The sequence below is a fragment of the Antechinus flavipes genome, chromosome 1 (assembly GCF_016432865.1).
Source record: "Antechinus flavipes isolate AdamAnt ecotype Samford, QLD, Australia chromosome 1, AdamAnt_v2, whole genome shotgun sequence".
NCBI classification, from domain to species: Eukaryota; Metazoa; Chordata; class Mammalia; order Dasyuromorphia; family Dasyuridae; genus Antechinus; species Antechinus flavipes.
In genome coordinates, this window is record NC_067398.1 from 697,970,240 (window position 1) to 697,995,567 (window position 25,328).

Here is a 25,328-nt window from a genome sequence, read left to right on the forward strand (position 1 = left end):
TGGAAATAAAAACTATTTTTGAATTTATAGACCCTCTAAAAGGGTTTCAGAGATCCCCAGGATTCTCTAGACCATACTTTGAGAACCACTGTTATATGGTATAGGAGACGGCATGCTGAATTCTGAATCAGAAGTCCATATTTGAATCCCCCTCCAATACTAGCTGTGTGACTGTGGGCAGTCATTTAAGGTCTCTGAGTTTTAAGTTCCTCATTAGTGTATAAGGTATGTGCTACCCATATAAAACATGGATATCCACATGAATTGGCTAAATGGAGCTAATGGGAGCTACTTCTGGCTTCTTGTCCACCTCTCTTCAAGGGAAACTTGGATTCCTACCTTCATGGGAACAGAAGAAGAGGCCATGAGCCTGGCCTTTGTCCTCTCTTTTCTGAAAGAATTAAGATTATATCTTTCTGTCCTTGTAAATATCACTGGGTTAAGAACACGATTGGTTCAGGAACAAAAGTCACTGGTGCCCATGGTCACTATCCATTAAAGGAGGAAGGTTACCCCAAGCTTACATTTACTAACATATCCCCTCCTTACAGACACTAGTTAAATATAAGAGCATTTCAAATAGTAAATAGTTTTCTTTTTCAGTCTTATCTAAGCTGAATTCAAATGTAGCCCCTAGCACTTACTATGTGATATGGGCAAATCACTTAACTCCTCTCTCTTCACTAGATTATAAGTTCCTTAAATCAAAGACTGTTGGACCTCTTTTTGTGTCCCCATAGTTAGCATTGTGCCTGGCAAAAATAGGTGATTAATAACTACTAATTAGTTGATTGTCTCAGTTTATAAAATCATTAAAATTGGATAACAATAGCATCCACTTCTCAGGGATTTGATGAAATGAGATAATATTTACAAAGTGTTATACAAATGTTAGGTTCTTGTGGGGAAGATCTAAGCACATCTAGGAAAATAATGGGGTAGAAATAACACTTTGGTTTAGAAAGTTCCTGGAATTCTAGAGTGGGCTCTCTAGAGTATAGATTGACCTGTCCCATCCAGGAACAACAGAAAAGTTGATTTAATCATGGCTTGTAATTCCAGAAATGAGAGTCTGTGAGGAAGTTGGCCTGAGGGAAAGAAGTGAAATGAGGCATTTTGGGACAGTCTTGAAATAATATTCCCAAGAGGCAGTCTCCAGTTGGGACCCAGAGTGGAAGTGCTTGATTTTTTCTCTGTAACTGTAATTCCTAGGACAGTGAATGTTTGGTGGGTCTGTGGTTCAAAGTGTCATAGAAAGACCAACAGGTTTATGGCAAAATGGCGAAATGGAGACTCTAAGTATCACTACAAGAGGAAAACAAATACAGTAAAAAACATTCCATGAGCTAGAGTTAAGTGTGGTTTTTGTGGAAGAAGGTGAATCTTGAGCTGGGTCTTAATTATTGTTACAATTTTACAGTTTACAGAGCACTTTACTATATGTTTGAGCCTCAGAATTCAGTAGATTATGTAGGGTAGAGACTCCAGAAACTTTGGAGAAGGAAAGGGAGCTCCCCAAGATTTCACAGCTAGAACCAGAGAACTGGATTTGACAAGGAAGACCTGAGTTCAATTCTTGCCTCTAGTCCTTACCATGAATAAGTAACTTCCATCTCAATTTCTACATCTGTAAAATGAGAATAATGACAGCTGGGTAGATAGAGTGCTTGGCTTAGAGTGAGGTAAAGTTATCTTCCTAAAATCAGGTGCCAGACACAAGTATGTGAACCTTGCAAAGTCAATTACCTCTGTTTGCCTCAGTTTCTTTATCTGTAAAAGTGATCTCGGGGAGGAAGTGGCAAACCGCTTCAATATCTCTGCAAGATAACCTCATGAAGAGTTGGTCAAAGTACTTAACAACACAATGTGATATATACAAAGTGCTTTGTAAACCTTAAAGTGCTATATAAACGCCAGTCATTATTTCCACACTGTTTTTGTTTAAGAAAGGACAACTATGACTATGTTTTTAATAGGTTAAATATGTATAGCCCCTAATACACTGCTTGGAACATAGTAGGTGCTTTATAGATAGCTAATGATTAATCAATACAGGGCATGAACAGGTAGCTGTGGTAGAATTTAGAGATGACCTTGGCAGACATCCAGTTCATAAGTAAATGGAAGCTCAGAGAGTCACATAGATATTAAGTAGCTGAGCTGGGATTCAAACCTTGAACATTATTCTTCAAATAGACTCTTGACTTCTGCCCAGTCTCACAGCCTCATCCAAACAAATGCTATTCACGTGAAATCCTTTTCCTTCTTCCTTATACCCAGTATGATGAAGACTGTTTGCAAATGTGTTAACATGTTATGTCTGTGATCTAAAATGTCAGAAGGGAATTGGATGAGTGTGGCTCATTTTTTTCTCCCTAGGTTGGTTGTTTCTCTTCTTCTGATTCTTATCTCTTCTTCCCCATCAGCTACCCTGGGAGCTTTGGAGTTCAGTCTTCTTTATGATCAAAACAACAGCTCCCTGCAATGCACCATTATCAAGGCCAAGGTAAGCCCCTTCCTCTACCTCACTGAACTCCTAGGTGGTACTGGATAGGCAGAGGTCTATAGTTACAGTGATTATTGTTTCTCTTCCTTTTCATCATATAACTTGTATTCGTTTTATATTTCCTTTTTATATATTTTGTATCCATTTCAACATAGATATATTGTTTCCTCTGATAGAATGTAGGCTCATGGAATCATGAAATCAGATGATCTGAGAACTAGAAGGGCGCTCAGTAGTCATTTGACCTAACCTGTGCACAAAAAGAATCCCTAGGGGGCAGGAGCTATTTAGTTTTGCTTTTGTAGCCTCAGCACTTAGCTCAGTGCCTCTGCACAGTGCTGGTGCTGAATCAATATGTATTGATCAATTAATTGATAGTGTTTTGATATTTGAGTGAATCTATAATTTCATTCACTTGGATATTGCTCTGAAGGAAACAGATTGCTACCTATAGGTAAATATGCAAAGCATTTGGCAATTCTCAAAGTGATATAGAAATACTAGTTCTCTTCCTTTTCCTTCTCCCTTTCCCACTTCTTTCTTTTGTAATTATTTTTATCTTTATTAGCACTATCATCAATTCACGTCTTCCCATCTTGTGATTCTTGAACATATGCTTACATTGATTCTTTGTAGTAGAATCCACCCAGGATGACAAAAAGCTTCCTCTGAACTCTTTAATAACCATATGGCTTAAAAGCCCTTGAAGATACCTAATAAAGGCTGCTAAGTTGAATTTAATCAATGTTTGGAATGCTTAGTTTCCTAAGAATTAAAGCATCGGGTCAACCAGAGGACAATGGAGAAACACATAATGGACAGGAGTAAACCGCGGCATACTTCTTGTTGTTCAGTCATTATTTTCCCCAGTCACGATCCCATTGGGGATTTTCTTGGCAAAGATACTGCATCGGTTTGCCACTTCCTTTTCCAGCTTATTTTTACAGATGAGGAAACTGAGGTAAACAGGGTTAAATGACTTGCCAGGATCATACAACTAGTATGTGTCTAGGACTGGATTTGAACTCAGGGAGATAAACCCAGTACCTCATGTGCTGCACCTCCTACTTGTATTAGAGTATAAAGGATATTATCAAATAAGTATGTGACTAAGAAGGGAGGTAGGTTAGTCCAATAACACAAGCAAAGAATGATTAACGGGCATTGCATGTGTTCCACTGATAACCAAGTGATTTCAAAGGATAAAGGGAAGATTTTCCCAGTATTTTGGATGGCTCCTCAATAGAAGGTAGAACATGGGAAGACATTGCCAAGAGGGGCCCAGAAGAGAAGGTGTGGATGGGATATGACCTGCAATATATCAAAATATCAGTCTTAACATATACCTAATGCAGGATTAAAAGTCAGGAATAGATTTAGAAGGCATTCAGATCCAAACTCTTAAAAATTTAATGAAAAACATGGCTTATTATCCCAAGGTCGCTACAAAAAAGAACACTTACTGATCAGAAGGAAGAATATTGATAAATGTACTTGAAATACACACTATGCATGGTAAAAATTTGCAGAAATATTTTTGTAGCAGGTAATATGTCACTGGATTTGTCAAATAGTCGGTCAACAAGCATTTATTAAGCACTTAGTATGTTCCAGGCACTATATTTTGCATCGGGGATACAAAGATAGACAGCAGACAGTTCCCCATTAAGGAACTCACAATGTAATGTAACTGAAAATGGTTTACTGAAAACAGAACTTAGGAAACAACTAAGATCTAAGAGTAGAATCAAAAGGCCCTCTATGAGCAACAGTCCTGTGAACTTAACCAATTATAACTATATTAACTACTTTATACTAATTAATTATTAGCAATGTAGCATCAAACAGTTGTTTGCATTTATTTACAGAAATATAAAGATTTATATATTTATAAATATAAAAGATTTATATATTTATAAAAGTGAATCAAGATCAGATCACTGCCACAAGAAATTATTAAAAGGTTTTCTTTTAAAAGCCTCAATTTATTTACCTATGAAGATCATGCAATGAAATGATAAGTGTGTCCATATCCCAGCAGATTGCAAAAAAAAAAAAAAACACCAAAAAATCAGCATTTACTAGAATTCTGTACCAGAAATGCGCAAAACTAAAATCAGGAAGACAAATACCCAGATATCCTTGATAAGTCAATAATTAAACTATATGGGAACTTGAAGATCTTTAAAGACAGAAATGTTGCTCACAACTACCTAGACATAATATCGATTTATGAACTTTTAAGAACACTACAGAAAATACAGACTGCTAGGTGATAACAGAATATGGGACCTGGAGTCAGAAAGACATGGATTTAAATCTTACTAGCTGTGAGGTCTTGGGCAAGTCATTTAACCCTTTTTACCTCAATTTCTTCATCTGTAAAATGAGCTGAGAAAAAAAATGGCAAACCATTCCAGTATCTCTACCAAGAAAACCCCAAATGGGGTTACAAAGAGTCAGATACAACATAACAATATTTTTATTAGACATCACTATGTTCATAATCATCAGACTATATAGAATGAAAAGTACTATAGTGGATACAGTAGTGGAAATGGAGTCAAGAAGATCTGAATTCAAATCTTCCCTCAGACATTTACTCTTGTGACCTACTTTGAAGTTTAATAATCAGCATTATTAAATTTCCTCCATCACTTTCTTATGTTTAGGCAATCAAAAATACAATAAATCAAGCCCTGATTTGAAGTGTTTGCTGATTTCTGAGTGTAAAAACTTACACTGAAAACATAACTGCTCTCACAGACCAACATGCATTGACTCCTTACTGATTGTAATTGGAAGGAAGCTTTTCCTGAAATCAGTCCTAAATCAGTCTTGGCAATTTCCACATTCTGTTTCTAGCCCTGCCCTCTGGGGTCAAATAGAAAAAGTTTAATCTTTCTTCCCTCTGGCAGGCCTTCAAATACTTGTCTTCAAGGTTTCTTTCTCCAGGTTAAACATCCTTTTTTCTTATATCACGCACTGAAGACCTTTTGCCATTCTAGGTACTTTCTTCTGGATGTCAAATACTTTTTTATATAAAAATCAAAAGATAAATACAGCAGATGCTTGCTTAAAGACAACTTAATGATATACTAATAGATCACTGGACTTAGGATCTGAATTCAAATCCTGCCTCAGATGTTGACTAGCAGTGTGACCCTTTAATTTAAATGCTATCTGAAGCACTTTCCTCACATGTAAAATGAAATTAACATTCGTACCTCCCTACTAGAGTTGCTGTGAGAATCCAGTGGGGTGTGATGTGTAAATATATATGTTTTGAAAACTTTAAGGTGATATATAAGTGCTGATTACTATAATTGTTAGCCAATAGAATCATGACTACTGTGTTCATAGCTCATGTAAGAAAATGCTGGGCACTTTCTAAACGTCTTTCTTCACAATAACACAAAGAGGTAGGCAGAGTGGGTGATATTATCAAGATTTTACAGCTAAGGAAACTGAGGCTGAAAGAAGTCTATAGAATCATGACTGCTGTGTTCAGAGCTCACGTAAGAAAATGCTGGGCAGTTTCTAAAGGTCTTTCTTCATAATAACACAAAGAGGTGGGCAGAGTGGGTGATATTATCCACATTTTACAGCTAAGGAAACTGAGGCTTAAAATGGTCTTTTGGTTTGCTCATTCTCACATGATCAGTTAACTGCAGATGTTGGCTAGAAGCCAGTTCTTCTGACTCCCACCTAGCTCATTGCTCTTCCCTGTATGACACACTATTTCCCTCATTAACTTTCTCTACAGGAAGTGATGGGTCTGCAGCTTATAGACAGGGGTTAATAGGCAGCTGGCCCTGTTATCTCCTCTTTCATTTCCCACCTGAAGGCAGCTTGGTGACATGATGGGGATTTGACGGCCCAGGCAGTGAATGACCAAATTGAATTACTTTGTGGGAGTATTTCTCCAGGGGATGTGCTGGGAGAAAGAGACGCTGGGCTGCTCAGTGTCAGAGCAGGGAGGCTTAACTTAGCCTGGGCCGCCCCCGGCATGAGCCCGGGGGACCTGAAGCAAGTGATATCCAGCTCAGCAAGCTCGGCTCTGATCAGACCTTTGGAAAAGGATTTAGCAGAGACTTGGCATGGCTGTAATTAGCCTCCCTACATCTGGATGATGGATTTGCTACAGTTATTTCTCCGTGGTGTCAGCCTGGGAGCCGGAGCTGCTGATTGAACCTGCCAGCCTCTGAGCTGGTTATATCTCCCTGGGTACCAATGACAGTTGGGGTAATTAACTTGGACTCCTGAGAGGTCAGGAAGGTTAAGAGCCATGGGAATGGGGGCTCTGCCCTCCCCATTGGTCTCCCCAAGAGACCCAAGGTTCAGAACTCTTCTTGATCACATCTAGACAGCTCTCAGTTTTCACTAGAGAAGGGTGTTAACAGATTGGTTGGGCTTTCTTTTCTGGTCTGTACCAGCCACTTTTCTGTTTGTCACCTTGAGATGTCCTTGGGTTGTTAGTAGCTTTCCAGTATGGTTAAGATGAACAGCTAGCCTTTACTTCTCTGTGTATGACATCTGTTTGTAGCTGAAGTTCAATTTGATAAGCATTTATTAAGCACCTTCTATGTACCAGGTATTGTGGTAAGTTCTAAGAATATAAAAAGAGTATATAATATAAAATAGAGTATGGCATATAAATATAAAAAAGACCCTATCCTCAAGGAGCTTACAATCTAGTGGGAGAGATAGTGTGAGCAAATATACATACATACACACACACACACACACACACACACACACACATATAAAGTTATATATAGAATAAATAGGAAATAGGAAAAATTTATAAATGCTTATTGGTTGGCTGACAACTTTTTTGAGACTCAGTTACTTCATCCGTAAAATGAGAGGGGTAGATTAGATGATGGCCTTTGGAGTTTCTTCAGTTCTAGATCGATGAGCCTATTATCCCATTAGTTTTTCACAGTAACATGATAAGGTTCTTCCAAGCTCTAGATTAATGAGCCCATTATCCTATAAGCCTCTTGCAGTAGCATGATAGGGTTCCTTCAAGCTCTAGATCGATGAGTCTATTATCCTAAGAGCCTCTCACAATAGCAGAATGTTTTCAATCCTGTGAAATCACATCAAGGCCCCTTTCTCCTCTGCCTCATTTTGATTTGATCCAATAATTCAACATTGGTTAAGCATCCAGTGTTTGCTGAGTCCACTGAGTTCATCCCTGGGAACACAAATTAAAAAGCGAATCCTTCCTTGCCCTCAAGAGTTTGTGTTCTAATGAGGAGAGAGAGCATAAATACAGATGAGTATAATCTGGCAGGGAAGATTGCATCTGGCAATGTGGAGAATGGAAAATAAAATTGAGTGGACAGGAGAACTAGTAGTGGTGATATTCCCAGCTCCTCCCTAATGGAAGGGTTTTTTTCTCTAGTTAATATCTCTCTACCAGGATCTTTAGGGCTTGTATTTTCTATTTAAATACTCCTCTGGATGAAACCAAAGGGAAGGTGAGGAGAGAGAATAAAATGAATAGTCTTTTTCTTGCTGTTATAATCAATATATAAATCAATAAATCAATATATATATAAATCAATAAAATTTCTTTTGTTCATCTTGAGCCCCTAGCTGGTGTTCTCAGCAAATTGTGATTTTATATAAAAAATATTTCAGTATAAACTCTTTGATACACATCACTATCCATTGTGCTCCTTGGCTTTATTTAATCCCCAAGGAGACACACATTCACACACACACACACACACACACACACACACACACACACACACACTCATTAAAATGAGTCACTATGAGATAGTACAGATAGATAAGTAGATAGACAGAATCTTTATTTAGCCTATACTATATACCAGGTACTAAGTCAAGTGCTGAAAAGACAAATACAACCAAGGTATTTTAATGAGGGAAGACAACACACAAAGGGGACTGGAGGTAGGATGATTTGCATTATGTTGTGAGACCCTTGGGTGATAGTGTGAAAGTCATGTTCCAGAGAAAAATCAGACTAAAGCTTACTTATCAGAACCTGGCATCCTAAGAGTAGAGTCCAAGGCTCCATCTGGGGAGGGAGGAAGGTAAGAATGATGGAAAGATTGCAAACAATGTGGTGTGGAGGTGGCTGGGAAACCAATTTAGAGAAACCAGTTTCTTTAAGTTAAAAAAAAGTAAAAACAGAAAGGAAAACAAATAAGGATTTGGAGATGCTGTATGTGCTCTCTTAGAAAAGCATCAGTCAACATGAAACAAAGAATACAAAAGTACCAATTGCTTCCAGCTTGTTTCTCAGTCACAAGGATGGCTATGGCCATTTGGCGTGTTTCAGAGTTCATTTACCATCTTTTCCCTTTTATCTCTGCATTCTCTCTCCTGCCAGGTTTCTTATTGGTCATCAGCAATGACAGCGGCATATGAAGCATGTCTCCCTTTCACGTTTCTCATTCTTCTTGACTTTGTGAAGTCACCCATCTTTTCCTCTTTCCCCTCCTTTGAAAATTGGGAAGGACCAAGTCCTACTGAGGCTCAGAAAATGGACACTGGACATTGGTTTCTAATATCCCACTGCAGTAATGTAGGGTGGGAAGTTCAAGGAATAAAGGAGAGACATGAGCAATGTTTTCTTGGAATATTTAAGAAGAGAAAGAGCATGGATAATTTGGGGGTGGGTTGAGACTTCCTGGAGGAAGTAATACCTGAGCAGAGCCTTGAAAGAAAAGACTTCTAAAAGGCAGAGAAGAGGAAGGATTGAATTTTAGATGAGCAGGAACAGCCTTAAGAATGTGTGGAGGTGGGGAATAACAGGTACAATTTCAAGAATATTCAATGATCTAATTCAGTTGGACTTTTGAGGGCATGAAGGGGATTAATGTGAAATAAGGTTTGAGAAGTGGTTTAGAATCAGACTACGGAGGAAAACAAATGCCAAGTTTATAAGTTCTTATTTTATTGTAGAGGCAAGTGGAAGCAACTGAAGGTTTGTGAGCTGAATAGTGATTTGGTTGGACTTGGGACTTTGGAAGGTAATTTTGATACCCCTGATGTGGATGGTAGAGGGGAGAGGCAGAGGGCAAAAGCTCTCCTATCAGAAAGTGGTATATGAGATGAGTGTTGAAGGGAAATAGGGCAGAAGTGTGGAAAGAACACTTTCCAGGCATGGAATCAAACATGGAGGCAGGGGATGTCATGTGAGATATAGCAGGAAGGTCATAGAATGAAGGGAAGTAAGGTAAATAAGTACTCCTTGAATGGTGCAGACAAGAGGCAATGGAGAATCAATTAGAGTGGTGGTTATATGAGTAAAAGGAGAAATATAAGAAATATTGCAGAAATTTCTGGGTAAGGGGGGGGGCTGTATTGCTGGATTCTGTTATTGCTCTTCACAGAACTCCATCCCTCCATCACCCTCTGCTCCTAAGAGTGAAAGACTTCCTTGAAAGATCTATACCTCTGATATCTCCGCCTCCTTGTCACGGGCTACCCAAGAGCTAGGCTGCATGAAGGATGGGAAAAGAGGGAGCTGCCCTCACCCCACCTCTCCCTTCTGCTGCCTATTTCCCCTTTAGACTCAGCAAAGCTGGATTTGTATTCTGGTTCAGCCCCTAATTCACTGTGTGCTCTCAAGAAAATCCTTTTCCCTCTATGGATCCCACTTTTGTCATCTCCCTCTTGCAGATAACAGCACCTCCCCTGCTTCCCACATGTGCACAATTGGCAGACAACTAAATGGATGCAAATAGATTTTGAGAAATTAAATGTCGGGAAGGATTAATAAATAAATTATATGTGAAGGCTTGGTGTGTTCCTATGTCATACTGAAGCTCCTGACTGCTTTGGGGTCTGTTATGACTTATTCCTTTCATTTTAAGGTCTTTCTGTTGCTTCTCATGTGGGATGCCCCTTTTCTTTCCCCATGCTTTCATACAGTTGGTTCCATCATACCTGAAAAGCACTCCTTCCTCTGTCCTTCAGAATTAGTTCTTGTTTTCTTTAAAGTTCAGTGTAAGCACCACCTTCTATACCTTTTCTGATCCTCCAGCTTCTACTGCCTTCCCCATCATCACCACTATCACCATTATCACCTCCATCACTATCATCATCATCATCATCATCATTATCAAGCATGAATTAACATCTGTATAGCACTATCCATAAGTCACTGTTAAACTCTTTATAATTATTACTTCATTTGATTCTTATAACAACCCTGATAGGCTGGTGTTACTGTTATTCCCATTTTACAGATGCTATTGTTCACAGGTGGTATTGTTATTCCCATTTTACAGATACTATTGTTTACAGCTGCCATTGTTATTCCCATTTTACAGATGCTATTGTTTACAGGTTTCATTGTTATTCCTATTTTACAGATGCTGTTGTTTACAGCTGCCATTGTTATTCCCATTTTACAAATGTTGTTGTTTACAGGTGCCATTGTTATTCCCATTTTACAGATGCTATTGTTATTTCCATTTTACAAGACAGAGGTTAAGTGATTTGCCCAGGATCACACAGCTAGTGTGGGTAGGATTTGAGTTTTGCCTTGCTGCCTCTAAGCCCAGTGCTCTAACCATTGCTCCATTTAGCTGCCTGAAAAAAATTAGCTTATATTTATTTTGTATATACTTTTCTATGTACTTGTGGCATATATTGTTTCCCCCAGTAAGATGTCCTTGAGGACACGGACTATTCTATTTTTTTAAATCTTTGTATTTCCATCTCCCTGAAGCAGCTAGGTGGTATGGTGGATAGCTCACTGGGCTTGGAGTTAGGAAGATTCATCTTCTTGAGTTCAAATCCAGCCTCAGACAAAAAAAGTCTGAATAGTAGTAGACATCTATTAGCTGTGTGACCCTGACCAAGACACTTCACTTTGCCTCAGTTTCCTCATCTGTAAAATTATCTGAAGAAGGAAATGGCAGATCACTCTAGTACCTTTGTCAAGAAAACCCCAAGTGATGTTGTGAAGCATCAGACACAACTGAAAAATGGTTGAACAGAAACAAAAATCTTCAAGTCCTAGGACAGCCTGGCCTGTATTAGACACATAATCGATGCATGATGATTGGATGATAAACTTACCCTAGAATCATAGCATTAGAACCAAAAGGGACCTTAAAGTCCAACTAGTCCAACCCTTTACAGACGAGGAGACTGAGGCTGGAAAAGTGAAATGATTCGGTCACGGTCTCACAAGTGACAAATAGCCGAGCCTGGAACCATACACTGGTCTTCCTGTCCCGACTGCAGCACTCATACTGGCTTGTTTCTTTTTCAGGGATTAAAGCCGATGGACTCCAACGGCCTGGCTGATCCCTATGTTAAGCTGCACCTTCTGCCTGGCGCCAGCAAGGTAACATATTGCCGGGGGCCTCTCTACATCTCCCCAGCAGATGGGCCCTGGAAGCAGCCCAAGGCTACGCTACTAGAGAGCCTGAAAATAGCTCCTCGTTCCCAGAAATAATGCCATGGGGCAAGATGGTAAAGCCCCCTCGAGTGAGAGAGACTGAACTAAGCTTCACCCTTTCCAAAAAGAGAGGCTGGGTTACCTCACCTGGTTCTCAGTCCAGAAACATGACCCTAGTGGGGAAACTGGGAGAGGTGGGGGGAGGGAGGAGGTTTAGCTCGAGAGTGGGTCCCTGTTTTCTATACTCACGGTTTAACTGGGGAAATTGAGCTAACTGTCACTCTGGCCTTGCAAAAAATCTTCTCAGATCTGCCTGCTGCCTATGGTCTCCTTAGGGACTCAGCCCTCATGTTGGGACTGGGAGACAGATTTGATACTTAATGGAATTGAAACAGAGAACCTCAATCAGAAGGGACCTCGAGAGCCATCTAGTCCTCAAACTAGAGAAGTGCAATGAACAAAAAAGCAAAGCAGTGGTTCTGGAGTCCGAGGATCTGGATTTGAATCTCTCCTCTGGTGATTAATACCTATGTGGCCATAAGCAAATTTCTTTACTTGCCTGGTCCTCAGTTTCCCCATTTGCAAAATGAAGGTTTTGGACCAAATGGCCTCTCAGGGACCTTCCTGATATTAAACTCCTATGAGCTTTTTGCTTGAAGATTTCCATTGGGGAGGAACCTATTACTTTCCAAGGCATCCATTTCCACTTTGTGATGGTTCTAGTGGCTAAGAAATGGTTCATTGCACATTCCACCTACTGCTCCTGGCACTGGGGCCAGGAAGAACTAGGTTAATACCTCTCATGTAGGATGGTTCTTCAAATATTTGAGGATAATTATCATGTAAGGATAATTATCATGGGAGGCAGCATGATAAAGTGGAAAGATAACCGACTCTGGAAGCATAGGATCTGGATTCAACTCCCATCTCTAATAACCATGACTTGTATGATTTTGGGTAAATCATTTAATTTCTATTAACCTCAGTTTCTTCATCTGCAAAGTGAGGGGATTGACTAGATGACCAAGTCCCTTTTAGCGCTAACTCTTCTAAGTCCTCTTTTCTAAAGACTAAATAACCCATGGTCTTTCTTTTCTCTCTCTCTCTTTTTAATTTATTTTTAAGTTACATTGCTTTATAAATCATGTTGAAAGAGAAAAAATCAAAGCAAAGGGGGAAAAACATGGAAGAGATTAAAAAAAAACAGAAAAAAAGAAGTGAACATAGCAGGTGTTAATTTAAATTCAGTCCCCTTAGTTGTTTTTCTGGATGCAGGTGAATTTTCTGTCCAAAGTCTATTGGAATTGCTTTGAATCACTGAACCACTGAGAAGAACCAAGTCTTTCATGGTTGATCATCTTACTGTTATTGTGTCAATATATTCCTGGTTCTGCTTGTTTCACTCAGCATCCGTATATGTAAATCTTTCCAGGGCCTTTCTAAAATCAGCTTGTTAATCATTTTTACAGAACAATAATATTCCCTTGCCTTCATATTCCACAACTTATTTTCCATTACTGATGGGCATCTATTCAATTTCCAATTCTTTGCTACCACACTTTTTGCACATGGAGATCCCTTTTCTGCCTTTATGATTTCCTTGGGATACAGACCCAGTAATGGCACATCCCCTCCAATAATTATCATTATCTTTTCCTGTCATCTTTTCCAATATGAGAGGTATGTGGTAGTATCTCAATTTGCATTTCTCTAATTAATAGTGATTTAGAGTTTTTTCAATATAACTATAGATGACTTTAATTTCATCATCTGAAAATTGTTCATATCCTTTGGCCATTTATCAATGGACTTGTATTCTTATAAATTGACACAGTTCTTTATATATTTTAGAAATGAGACCTTTATCAGAAATACTGGCTGTAAAGAATTTTTCCCAGCTTTATACTTCCCTTTTAATCTTGTTTCTCTTGATTTTCTTTGTGCAAAACCTTTTTAACTTAATGTAATCAAAGTTGTCCTACATGTCTTAAATGGAAAAGATTAAATACCTTTCATAAAGTTCTCTAGTTTTAGTTTGGTCATAAATCCCATTCTTCTCCAAAGATCTGATTGGTAAATTCTCCCTAATCTATGACCTTTCAATCCATCCCATATATCATAACTTATAGGCCTTCACCATCTTCCTCCCAGAAGAATGATACACTAAACTCTCTGTATGACTGTCATCAAATTGATTCACTTCCTTGAACCTAAGTTTCCTCATCTGTAAAACAGAAATGTCAACCCTTGCATTATCTACTTTCCTTGGAGATGTATAAATTTAGAGCCATCTCCATTCTAAATGTTCCCATGGACTAGTTGTGTCTGACTTATGATGGAGCCTTCAAAGCTCATATTGGTCTGACCAATCACAGCTTTATACTTTGTTCCTTGACCCCTGATATAGTGATGTCATTTTGGACCTCTCAAGAAAAAAGAAAGACCAACCAAGTAATGTACCTCCCAGGGCTTTGAAGTGGAACTACTTTCTAGACATTAAAATGATCTTTAAAAGTGGGTTGTTATTGTTGGAGAATCTTAGGTTAGTTTCGTAAAGTCTCCTTTAATCTAAACCTCTTTTCACAGAGCGGTAAACTGAGGTTTATGATTATAAAATCATTTGCTCATAGGAAAAGGTGTAGACAAAATTAGCATCAGAATCCTGCTTTGCAGACATCCTATACAGAGTTCTTTGCTTGGGAGGATGGAGTAAGTTAGTGGGGAATAGAATTTCTTTGAGAAGATATTGGGAGCATCCCAATTTTTTTGGAGAACTTCCAGAAGAGCTGGATTCCATGATCTGACTCCACACTGAGTTAAATGTTCATGTTTTTCTCTTCAATCCTAGTCCAACAAGTTACGGACAAAAACTCTAAGGAATACACGAAATCCCATCTGGAACGAAACCCTGGTCTATCATGGCATTACTGATGAGGACATGCAAAGGAAGACCCTGAGGTAGGTGGGGAAAGAAGTGGAGGAGGTGAGGAAAGAGAAAGGAGGACGCTGGGGAAGAGAGGAAAAGTTGAATTGGGATCATTTGGGATGAGCATCAGGGCTGGGCTGAGGTCTTCTTGGGTCAGAGACAGCCAAGTCGCCCAAGTTTGAAATGTGAATGTCAGACCAGATTCTTCCCTTTCCCTCACTCCTTATATCCACCCAGTTGCTGATCCTTTTTGATTCTTTTTCCCTCCCCTTCTCTTTCCTACATCTATTCCCTCCCTCCCGTCACACATAACTATCACCGTAATTCAGGCCACATAACCTCTTGTCTGGATCATTGCAATAGCCTCCAGATTGGTCTGCTTCCATTCTCTCCCTCATTCTCCAGTCATCTTCCATGCATCTGCCAAAATTGCCTTCCTAATGCACGTTTCTCTCTTGCTCAAGATTCTTAAATGGCTCCCTATTCCCCCTGAATATTATACAGCCTAGAATTGGAAGCTCTCTCATGTCTGAAAATCATTATTCTTAAATTTATTTCATATTGCTTTTCTTTCTGTATTATGCAGAGTGGTATAGTGAATAGAAGGCTAGTTTCAGGGTCAAAAAACCTGAATTCAGGTCTAATACATATTGTCTACTGTGGCTCCTGTTATAGAGAAAAAAGTTTGAGAGTCAATTTCTGGGTAATCATTTGATTAATGATGGTTAGTGGGTAATTAATAAAAGAATGGTCATTTGGCTATCTCTCATAAGTCACATAACTGGCTTACGTGCCCTTGGAAGAGTAGGTGTTCCTAAAAGAATAATTCTGATTGGTTAAACAATAGAAGACTAAATACTGTGATGAGAAATGGATTTATTCTAATGAGGACCTGAGGGATATGACTGATGTCTCAATCTTGAACTAGGAGATTTATCTCTGCCCAGATTATCCCATTCTTAGGCCATCTAAACCAAGATTTTAAAAACTTTTCCCTCCTTTTTGCTGAGGAAATGTTTATACGATTCTGTCTAGAATCTAAACTGAGGTATTTCTGGCAGCATTTGCACATGCAAAATGCCCATGTTGTATGTTCAGAACCAAGGCTGCAGTGAAGTTGTCCAACATAGACAAGCACTGCCAGAAATAACTCGAATTCATTATACATTTGATTTTGAATTAATTGGTGATCATTGCCTTCAGAAACCCTTTATTGTTTTACAAGTCCCACTTTCAGTTATTTGCCCCCATGTGGATTCCTTGACCCACAGTTTAAGAAGCTTTGATCTAAACAAAAGGGAGAATCTGCTTCCACTCAGACTTGCATGACTAAAACACAATGAGCTGGAATTTACCTAGACCAAATCTCTTTACCTTTTGATCAGATGTAAATTTTCTGTTGGGTAAATCTCACTCTAATAATGTTACTCTAGTAATGTTGATCACTTTCTAATAATGACATTTCATCTCATTATTAGCCCTGTACTTCAAAGATTGGCTGAATAATCTTCAGGGGCTGATTTCTTAATGAAGAAATCAAAAGGCAAAAAAAAAAATCCTTAGTCCTAATTCAATAATTGGTTACTAATATAAGAGAAAAAAAATCATTTCTCTTATTCTGGACAAATCACTTAATTTCTCAGTGCCTCAGGCCACCCTTTAATACTGTAAGTTGCAGTATGGTTGATGATCTATATAGTTAGAGGGAGTTTTCCTCACTGGGAGTTCTCTATACTAATGAATCCCTCATCCAATTCCCTCTACCTCCTTCCTTCCAAAGCCAAAAAAAAACCAAACTATAAATATTCTACATTCTAAATGGTCTACTAGAGGGACTTTCCTGATACCTCTGGTTCTTAGTAATCCCTCCATCCTCATATTATCTCCAATTCACTTTGTAGAAATGCTCTATCCCTTTATTAGAAGGCAAGCTTTTTGAGGGCAGTTACCTTTTGGCCTTTATGTCCCCAATACCTAACACAGTACCTACTATATAGTAAGCTCTTAACACAATTTGGAGGGAGGACTTACCCAGAGTCATATAGCTAGTAAGTGTCTGAGTTCAGACACATGAAGTCATGTCTTCCTGATTCGCAGGCCAGTATTCTATCCATTGTGCCATCTAATAGTCCCTTAATACATTTTTTCAATAACATAAAGAACAAGTTCAATTCAAATAGAATCAATCCAGGAGGGCTTCTTAGAGAAGGCAAAATTTTCAAAAAGGTATTTAGGCAGGAAAGAGATATAACTACATTAATTATTGATCAACCTTCTGATTGATTTGATTAATTGCTGAGAATAAAAATCAGAAGAGAAATAATTGATTGTGTGACTTTGAATATGGCCAAAACCTTAGGTTTCCAACTAAAGTACTTAAGGTTGACTTTGGATATGATCAAAATCTAATTTCCATTGTCTCTTCTAACTTCCAGTCAACCCTGCCACCAAGAAATAGTTTTATTTTTACTGTTTACATTTCTGAAAGTTCATATTAGTTGGTTAACCCAACAACTATTTTTTTTTGGTAGAATGTAAACTCCTTGATTGTTTTATTTTATTCCCTTAATAAATTTTTAAAAATTGAATTGCTGAGGCAAGCATAGAAACATGTCTGCCATCCTTGCTACTGGGGAGGATGAGGCTGGTGGCTCACTTGAGCTCAGGAGTTCTGAGCTGCAGGGAAACTGAAGTCAATCAGATGTTCTCTTCAGTCTGACCCCATAAGATGGGTCACAAGGCTACCTGAGGAGGATCAAACCAGTCTAACTCAGAAAAAGAGCAGGTCAAAGCTTATAAGCCTATCATCAGTGAGGCTGATCCCAGGAATGGCTGCTGCACTTCCAGCTTGGGCAGAATATAGAGACCCAGTTTTAACTTTTACAAAATTAATTGTTAATTAAACTTAAATAATGGATTGTCCATGGTTATACAGGGAGTAATTAGCCAGTTTATGAATTTAATTACCTTTTATTATCTCTGTCTGATCTAGTCAGTGCTAGGGGAAGTGGAGAACTGTAACGACCGCGCTAGCACCCAGACATCCCAGAATCAGCCGGAGTCAGGATAAGCAAAAGTCCTTAGTCTTTATTCTTGGTCTTTAGACACAAGGATTGAACAGGATGGAAGCAGAATGTCTGCGACCACCTTCTCCTTTGTCTACTGCCAAAGAGTGACTCTGGCTGGTCTTACTCCACCTCCTAGTCCCTCCTACAATCCTCTGCATACACCAATCATTGAGCCAGCAGAGGATAGTGGGAAGGGCCATTTTCCAAGCATATGCCCATAGAGTATTGTCCAGTCGGTAGTTAGCCTCAAGTGCTCGGCAGTCCTGACCTCAATGCATCAACTCAATAGTTTCAGCCCTCTACAGAGAACATTGTAGAAAGAGTGATGAATTGGGAATCAAGAAGACTTGAGTTCAAATTTTAACACTGCTACCTTCTACTGATAGAATCCAACTCTCTGTGCTTGTTTTCTCTTCTACAAAATGAGAAGGGGGTAGCTAGATGGAACAGTGAAGAGAATACTGACCGTGGAGTCAGGAAAATCTGCATTCAGATTTAGCCTCAGACACTTAATATTCACTAGTTGTGTGACCCTAGTCACACTAGTCAAGACACTTTTTTATTATAGCTTTTTATTTATAAGATATGTGCATGGGTAATTCTTCAGCATTGACAATTGCCAAACCTTTTGTTCCAACTTTTCCCCTCCTTCCCCCCACCCCCTCCCCCAGATGGCAATTTGACCAATGCATGTTAAATATATTAGAGTATAAGTTAAATACAATATATGTATACATGTCCATACAGTTATTTTGCTGTACAAAAAGAATTGGATTCTGAAATAGTGTACAATTAGCCTGTGAAGGAAATCAAAAATGCAGGCGGACAAAAATACAGGGATTGGGAATTCTATGTAGTGGTTCATACTCATTTCCCAAACTTCTTTCACTGGATGTAGCTGGTTCAGTTCATTATTGCTCTATTGGAGCTGATTTAGTTCATCTCATTGTTGAAGAGGGCCACGTCCATCAGAATTGATCATCATATAGTATTGCTGTTGAAGTGTATAATGATCTCCTGGTCCTGATCATTCCTAGTCAAGACACTTAATCTCAACCACCTTGCCAAAAGAAAAACAACTCAACAACAAACAAACAAAGCAAAATGAGAGGAGTTAGACTAATTCAGGAATGTCAACCTAAAATAAAAACAGGAACCACTAAACTATACATAAGGTTTTCCTGCAAGAGACATTTTGATTTAGAAAGCCACATATTAATATTATCTGTGTTCAATCTTGTTTTTATTTATTGTTTTTTGTTTGATTTGTTTTATTATTTTTGGTTTAGTTTTATTTATTGATAGCTTTGTTTATTTTGTTATTTTATTGAGTCATTTGTTTATTTATATTTTAATCTAGTTCTGCCTCATTTGGGCCAGCTTTCTCTTTGACATCTTTGGACTAGATGACTTATTAATAATCTCTTCTAACTCTAAGTATATAATCCCATTATCTTTTTCTACTCATCAAGACATATAAAGAACCAACTTTGCAGCCAGGAAGAACTGTGTTCAAATTCCACTCTGATATATATTAACAGTGTGATCTGGAAAAAGGCACTTGGTCTCTTAATGCTCCAGGAAGTTTTAGGCAAAGATGGTCCCAATCTGCTTTTGTAAAGGGAATTTCCTCCCAAGAGAATTCCCTATCATTATGAAATAAAAAATTCAGTCCTTATTCCTATCCTTATCTTATTTCATCTGAATAACAAGTAGAACAGTGGAAAGAATATAGACTGGGAATCTGAGCAAATCACTTTCCCTTTGTGGGCCTCAGTGTCCCTATCTGTAAATTGAGGATATTAGTATCTATCCTTTTATTCCATAAGGTGGTTGTGAATCATAAATGCTACAATTTATATAAAGTGCTTTGTGACAAGAAAGCTCCATGGAAATGTCACTTATTATTTACCAGACCGCCAGTACCTTGAAGGCAGGCATTGTACCTTATTTCAAACTTCCTTCCTGAGCTCCCAGCACAGAGCATCAAACAGAGCTTGCTTGATTAATTTTTGTCAGTCTATTGGATGATTTCTATTCTTCTTCTTATTTGTTATTATCATTCTTATCTCAGGATTTCTGTCTGCGATGAAGACAAATTTGGCCACAACGAATTCATTGGGGAAACCCGATTCTCCCTGAAGAAACTGAAACCTAATCAGAAGAAGAATTTCAACATCTGCCTGGAACGGGTCATCCCTGTGAGCTAATTAGTTCAGTTCATTCACCAAACATTGATTACCCATTGCTTATTATTTTTCTTCTACCTCCCATACTGTGCTGGGCCCTGGGGATAGAGTCAAAAAAGAAATAGTCCCTGTCCTCAAGAAGCTTATGTTCTATAAAAGGAAGCACTATGTCTGCAGAGAAGTAAATATGAAATAATTTTAGGAAGAGAGTATGAATCATATGGAAGAGTAATGAAAATGAACCTTGAAGGGAACTAAGGATTCTGACAGGTAGAGATAATGGAAAGAACTTGTGCAAAGGTGTGGAGGTGGGAGATGGAATACTACACAGATACATACATATATGTATATATACATACACATACATATACACACAAAGCATATATGTTATATATGACCATATACATGTATGTATATCAAATAACAATTAAGCACCAGATAGAAGGTACAAAAGGCTGAGATTTGGGAGGAAAGAAGGAAAGCACATGGTTATCTATCAAAAACAGTCACAGGAGGTTTAAAGAATTGATATAATAACAATCACAGCTGGATAGCCTAGTGCAAAGCTTCTAAAGCTGTGGGTCATGACCTTCTATGGGCTCATATAACTGAATGTGAGGACTGTAAAATTTTGATTTATTATCAAGAAATATTTGATTTTAATATCTATTTTATATATCTACGTATCTGGGATCGTGTAAAAATTTCTCAAGCAAAAAGGGATGGCAAGTAGAAAAAGTTTAAAAAGTTCTATGGCTATAACACTGGTCTTGGAGTCACAAGGACCTGAGTTCAAATTCTACCTCAGACATTGTGACTCTGGCTAAGTCACTTAACTTCTGCCTGTCTCAGTTTCTTCATCTGTAAAATGAGGATAAAATCCTGGCCTCCCAGGATTGCCGTGAGGATCAAATGAGATTATATTTGTAAATTATTTTGCAAAATTTAAAATGCTATATAAATGCTGGCTGTTATTATTATCGCTAATAATAATAACAGTAATTTTGTTTTTTTTAATTTTTTATTTCCTGAGGCAATTGGGGTTAAGTGACTTGCCCAGGGTCACACAGCTAGGAAATGTTAAGTGTCTGAGACCAGATTTGAACTCAGATCCTCCCAACTTCAGGGCTACTGCTCTATCCACTGTGCTACCTAGCTGCCCCTTTTAATAATTAAACATTTTTTAATAACAGTAATTTTGTGCTAGATTTGTAATTTCATTGGGAAGTCCCAGATGAGGAATTACCCCCTCCCCCACCAAAACAGGTGGACTCCCTCTCTGTACTTTATAGTAATCATAAGAATGGTATAGAACTGAGCACTGAGAAGGGAAGTGCCTACAATATACCAGACACTGGGCTAAGCATTTCAAAAACACAAATGTCCTCAAGGAGCTTATATGCTATTTCCTACACCTTCACAATTTCCCAAGCCCTTCAGTGACCATGATCATTCTATATGATGCTTTCAAGAAGAGCCCAGGTGATTGATCACTGGTTGAAGCTGTTGATGAAGGGGTGTTTGGTCATGTGGAGATTAAGGTGCTTTCCAACTCTGACATTTCATGATTCTAATAGTAATTAAAGCTAATAACTGTATAGCATTTTAAGATTTGCAAAGAGTTTGTAAATATTATTTTATTTGATTATTGTAGCAAATGTGGGTATGGCTATTATTATCACTCCCATTTCAGAGATGAGGATATTTAGGCTGAAAGAGTTTAAGTGTCTTGGCCAGAGTTATATACTAGTAAGTGTCTGAGGCAGGGTTCAACCTCAAATCTTTTCAATACCGAATTCAATGATTTATCTTGATGACTGGTTCTGTAATGCCATGATTTCATTTGGTTTATTTCCCCCATTTTACAGATTTAAAAAAATGAGGGTTCAAATGACAACATGTGCTTCCCTAAATCTTACAGCTAGTAAGAGGCAGAGACAGGATTTGATTCCAGATTTCTCTTAATTTGAAATCTTGCTCCCTTGAAACTAATTCTTCTGACTCCTGTTGCAGGATTCTCAACAGAAGGCCAGGGAGAATCTGCATAGTAAAATGAGACAGTCTATGCTAAGGGTCAAATGAGCAAATGAGGATCAGAAAAGTCCAGAAGCAGTCTGGGAAAATTTCATTCATTCATTCATTGTCAACAAGTGTTTATTAAATGCTTTCTCTAAATATTCTCTGAGTACCTACAATGATCAAAGCTGAGCTTGAGGAGATGCAAAAATATGTCAAGCCCACTCCCTTCTTTCAAGTTCCCCACAGGCTCACAGGAGAGTTAGTCAATCAACCAACACTTACTAAGTACCTACTATGTGCAGAGAACCATGCTTAGAACTAGGGGATACACAAAGCTTAGCTAAGACCCAGTCTTTGGAATCTTGAAACTTACTGTACAATAAGGGGCAAAGAGACCAATGCAAAGGATGATGATGATTGAGGATGACAATATCATAGAATTAGCACTGGAAGGGACCCCGGTGGCTATCGAATTCAACTCCTTGGTTTTACAAATTAGGAAACCGAGGCCCAGAGAGATAAGAGAATACACTCCTACAGCAAGTGACCACAGCAGATTTCAAATTCAGGCTTCAGGGTGTAAAGCCAGGATTCTTTCTACTCTGGCTCAATCATGTGGTGATTTTAGGTTTGCAAAGCATTTTATGTCAAGTACTTCATCTGACACTCACATCTGTCCTTTGAAGGACTTTTTGAGTGGAGGCACATTTGTGTCTACATGTTATTATAGAAGTGAGTAGACTGAGGCTCAGAGATAAGGAACTGGCCCAGAGGCCCACAGTTGGAAATATCAGTTAGGATTCCATCTCAGCTCGCTTTTGGTTCCAAGCCTATGTCTCTTTCCACCATGTCATAGGACATAGACCGTGATACAGGTACAAGCAAAATGATTTTTAGTGTCAGTTGAACAAGTTAGGCTTGAAGGAAGAGAGATCTAGGCAGAAACAGAAAGAGAGAGTTTACAGAATTTCCAGAAGGGAATGAATGGTGCTAGAAAAGGCATGAAGATGGGGAAGAATAAACAGAACCCTGGGGAGAGATTTAAGAGGGAAGAGACAACACTCTAGTAGTTCCTCCTTAATTCCTGCTCTTTGCTCCTCCTGTTGACTAATAAGAGGAACCTTAGAGAACCTTCAGAAATGAGAAGTTGTACTTAGGACTCGGAGCTGGGAAAAGTATAGAACAGGGAATGTCAGGGCTAGAAGGGGCCTTAGAACAGCGAATGTCAGGGCTGGGACAGTTAACTGAATTCTTGAGTTGGATAAGATATCAAACCTTCCAAATTTATCATTTGACAGATGAGAAAACTGAGGCTCAGAGAGGGGAAGTAGTCTGTCCCAAGTCACCTAGTTTATGACTGCCCCTGGACTGGAATCCCTTTCACCCAGGCTGATGGCTCTTTCTGTCCCCTCCCTACTTTACAGCTGGCAGTGTATCCCTTTTCAGGAAGTAGGTATGGGGAGGCTTGGGGGAGCAGGGATCCTGCAGCAGCAGGAGCAGCAGCATCTCACCATATGGTCTACCAGCGAAGGATTAGCTTCATGCTACATGAGGTTTTTATAATACAGGTGAACAGAATGATCCACAAGAAGGATGATCACAGTAGGGAATAATATTAAACACCAGAGTCCTCAAAGTCAGTCTCTTCCATGAGCCTTGGGGAATTATATGTTCCCATGTGGGTCTTCACAGGATAATTAGTAGTTTGCTGGCTCTTTCTAGTATAATTGCATTCTCTTCATCAGAGAAATCACTTCCCTAGAAGCTGCTCTCTGATCAAGTTCTTCCTGCTTTAGAAAGAAAGCAAGAGGGCAGGAGCAGGGTGGGAGGAGGTTTGTCCCATTCTTCAGGAAGCTCCAGTAGTAGCTGGTGCACTAGCACTCCCCTTCTCCTCCCCCCAGATTCTCCCTGTAATGGGGAATAATTGCTTCCTTCAGCACACTCCCAATTGTCTTGATCATGTACTAGAAGACCATTAGTCAGACCAGGGTCCCCAAATGGACTACTCCCTAGAGGCTGGAGACAGTGTGGTGCTGTGGCTAGTACTCTGGACTTACCACCAGGAAGACTAGGATTCAGATCTCATTAAAGAAATTTACTAGTGGCTCCTAGTACTTGCCTTATAGGTTGGTGATAGATTGAGAGCTGGGAGGCATATTAGGGATCATATAACATAAACTCCTATTTTACAGATGAGGAAACGAAGAGGAAAAGTGACTTGTCATATGGAAAGAAAATGGCAGAATCAGAATTTGAACCTGGCTCCCTCTGATTCCAAATCCAGTTCTTTTTTCATTTTATAATATGGTTGTAAAAATTACAAGAGGAAAAAAAATAAAAAGACTTGATAAATCTTAAAGCACTCTATAAATGTCAGCACTATACAAATGTTATGTTATTACTACTGTTATTATAACAGAGGTCCCATCTTCGGCGGGGAGGATTGAAACCCACAAAATACTTCGGAATTTGCCATGAGAGAACTGACCCAAACTGAAACATTAACCCCAAAGTCAGACCCTTCATCTTGCTCTTAGATGTCTTAGATGCTTACAGAGGAAGGTTATATTTTGAGGAGGATCAGTCTGATAATCAAATAATTCAATCCTACCATGTGCCAGGCACTGTGCTAAATGTTGGGGATATAATTTTTTTTAAAGGCAGTTCTTGAATGATGGGAAAAACCTGGACAATCCTCCAAGAAGTGAAGCAAAGTGAAATGCACTGTGTACAAAGTCATGGCAATGTTGTGGGCTGATCAGCTGTGAATGACTTTTCTCAGTATACAATGATCCCACAACTATTCTGAAGGACTTATGATGAAAAATCCTATTCAGTCCCAGAGAAAGAACTTAATTGTGTCTGAATACAGATTGAAACATTCTCATTCTCTCTCTCTCTCTCAACATTATTTTTCTTGAGGGCTTTTTTGGAGGGAGATTGATATTTCCTTTCACAACATGACTTTTATAGAAATGTTTTGTTTAACTTCACACGTGCTTTCTTAATGGGGACTGGGGGAGAGTATAAGTGAGAGAATCTGAAACTCAAAGTTAAAAAAAAAACAAATGTAAAAAAATTGTTTTAAATGTAATGGGAAAACCAAAAATATTTAAAAAGAAAAAAGAGATCCTCAAGGAGCTTGCAGTCTAATGAGGGGAGGGGACAACATAGAAAAGGGGGCAGGATAACTAACTGAGAGGTGGGAGGAGAACAGGGT

At 38.7% G+C, this 25,328-nt stretch overlaps 1 protein-coding gene across 5 annotated transcripts in view; it reads left to right on the forward strand.

The window, feature by feature from the left end:
* Positions 1–25,328, forward strand: part of RPH3A (rabphilin 3A) — a 347,889-nt gene that overhangs the window by 303,452 nt on the left and 19,109 nt on the right. For all 5 annotated transcript variants that reach the window (XM_051972819.1, XM_051972821.1, XM_051972818.1 and 2 more), the window contains 4 exons: positions 2,427–2,506; positions 11,778–11,852; positions 14,755–14,864; positions 19,975–20,101. In XM_051972819.1, coding sequence (XP_051828779.1) covers positions 2,427–2,506; positions 11,778–11,852; positions 14,755–14,864; positions 19,975–20,101 — 392 coding nt within the window. The remainder of the gene's footprint in view (positions 1–2,426; positions 2,507–11,777; positions 11,853–14,754; positions 14,865–19,974; positions 20,102–25,328) is intronic.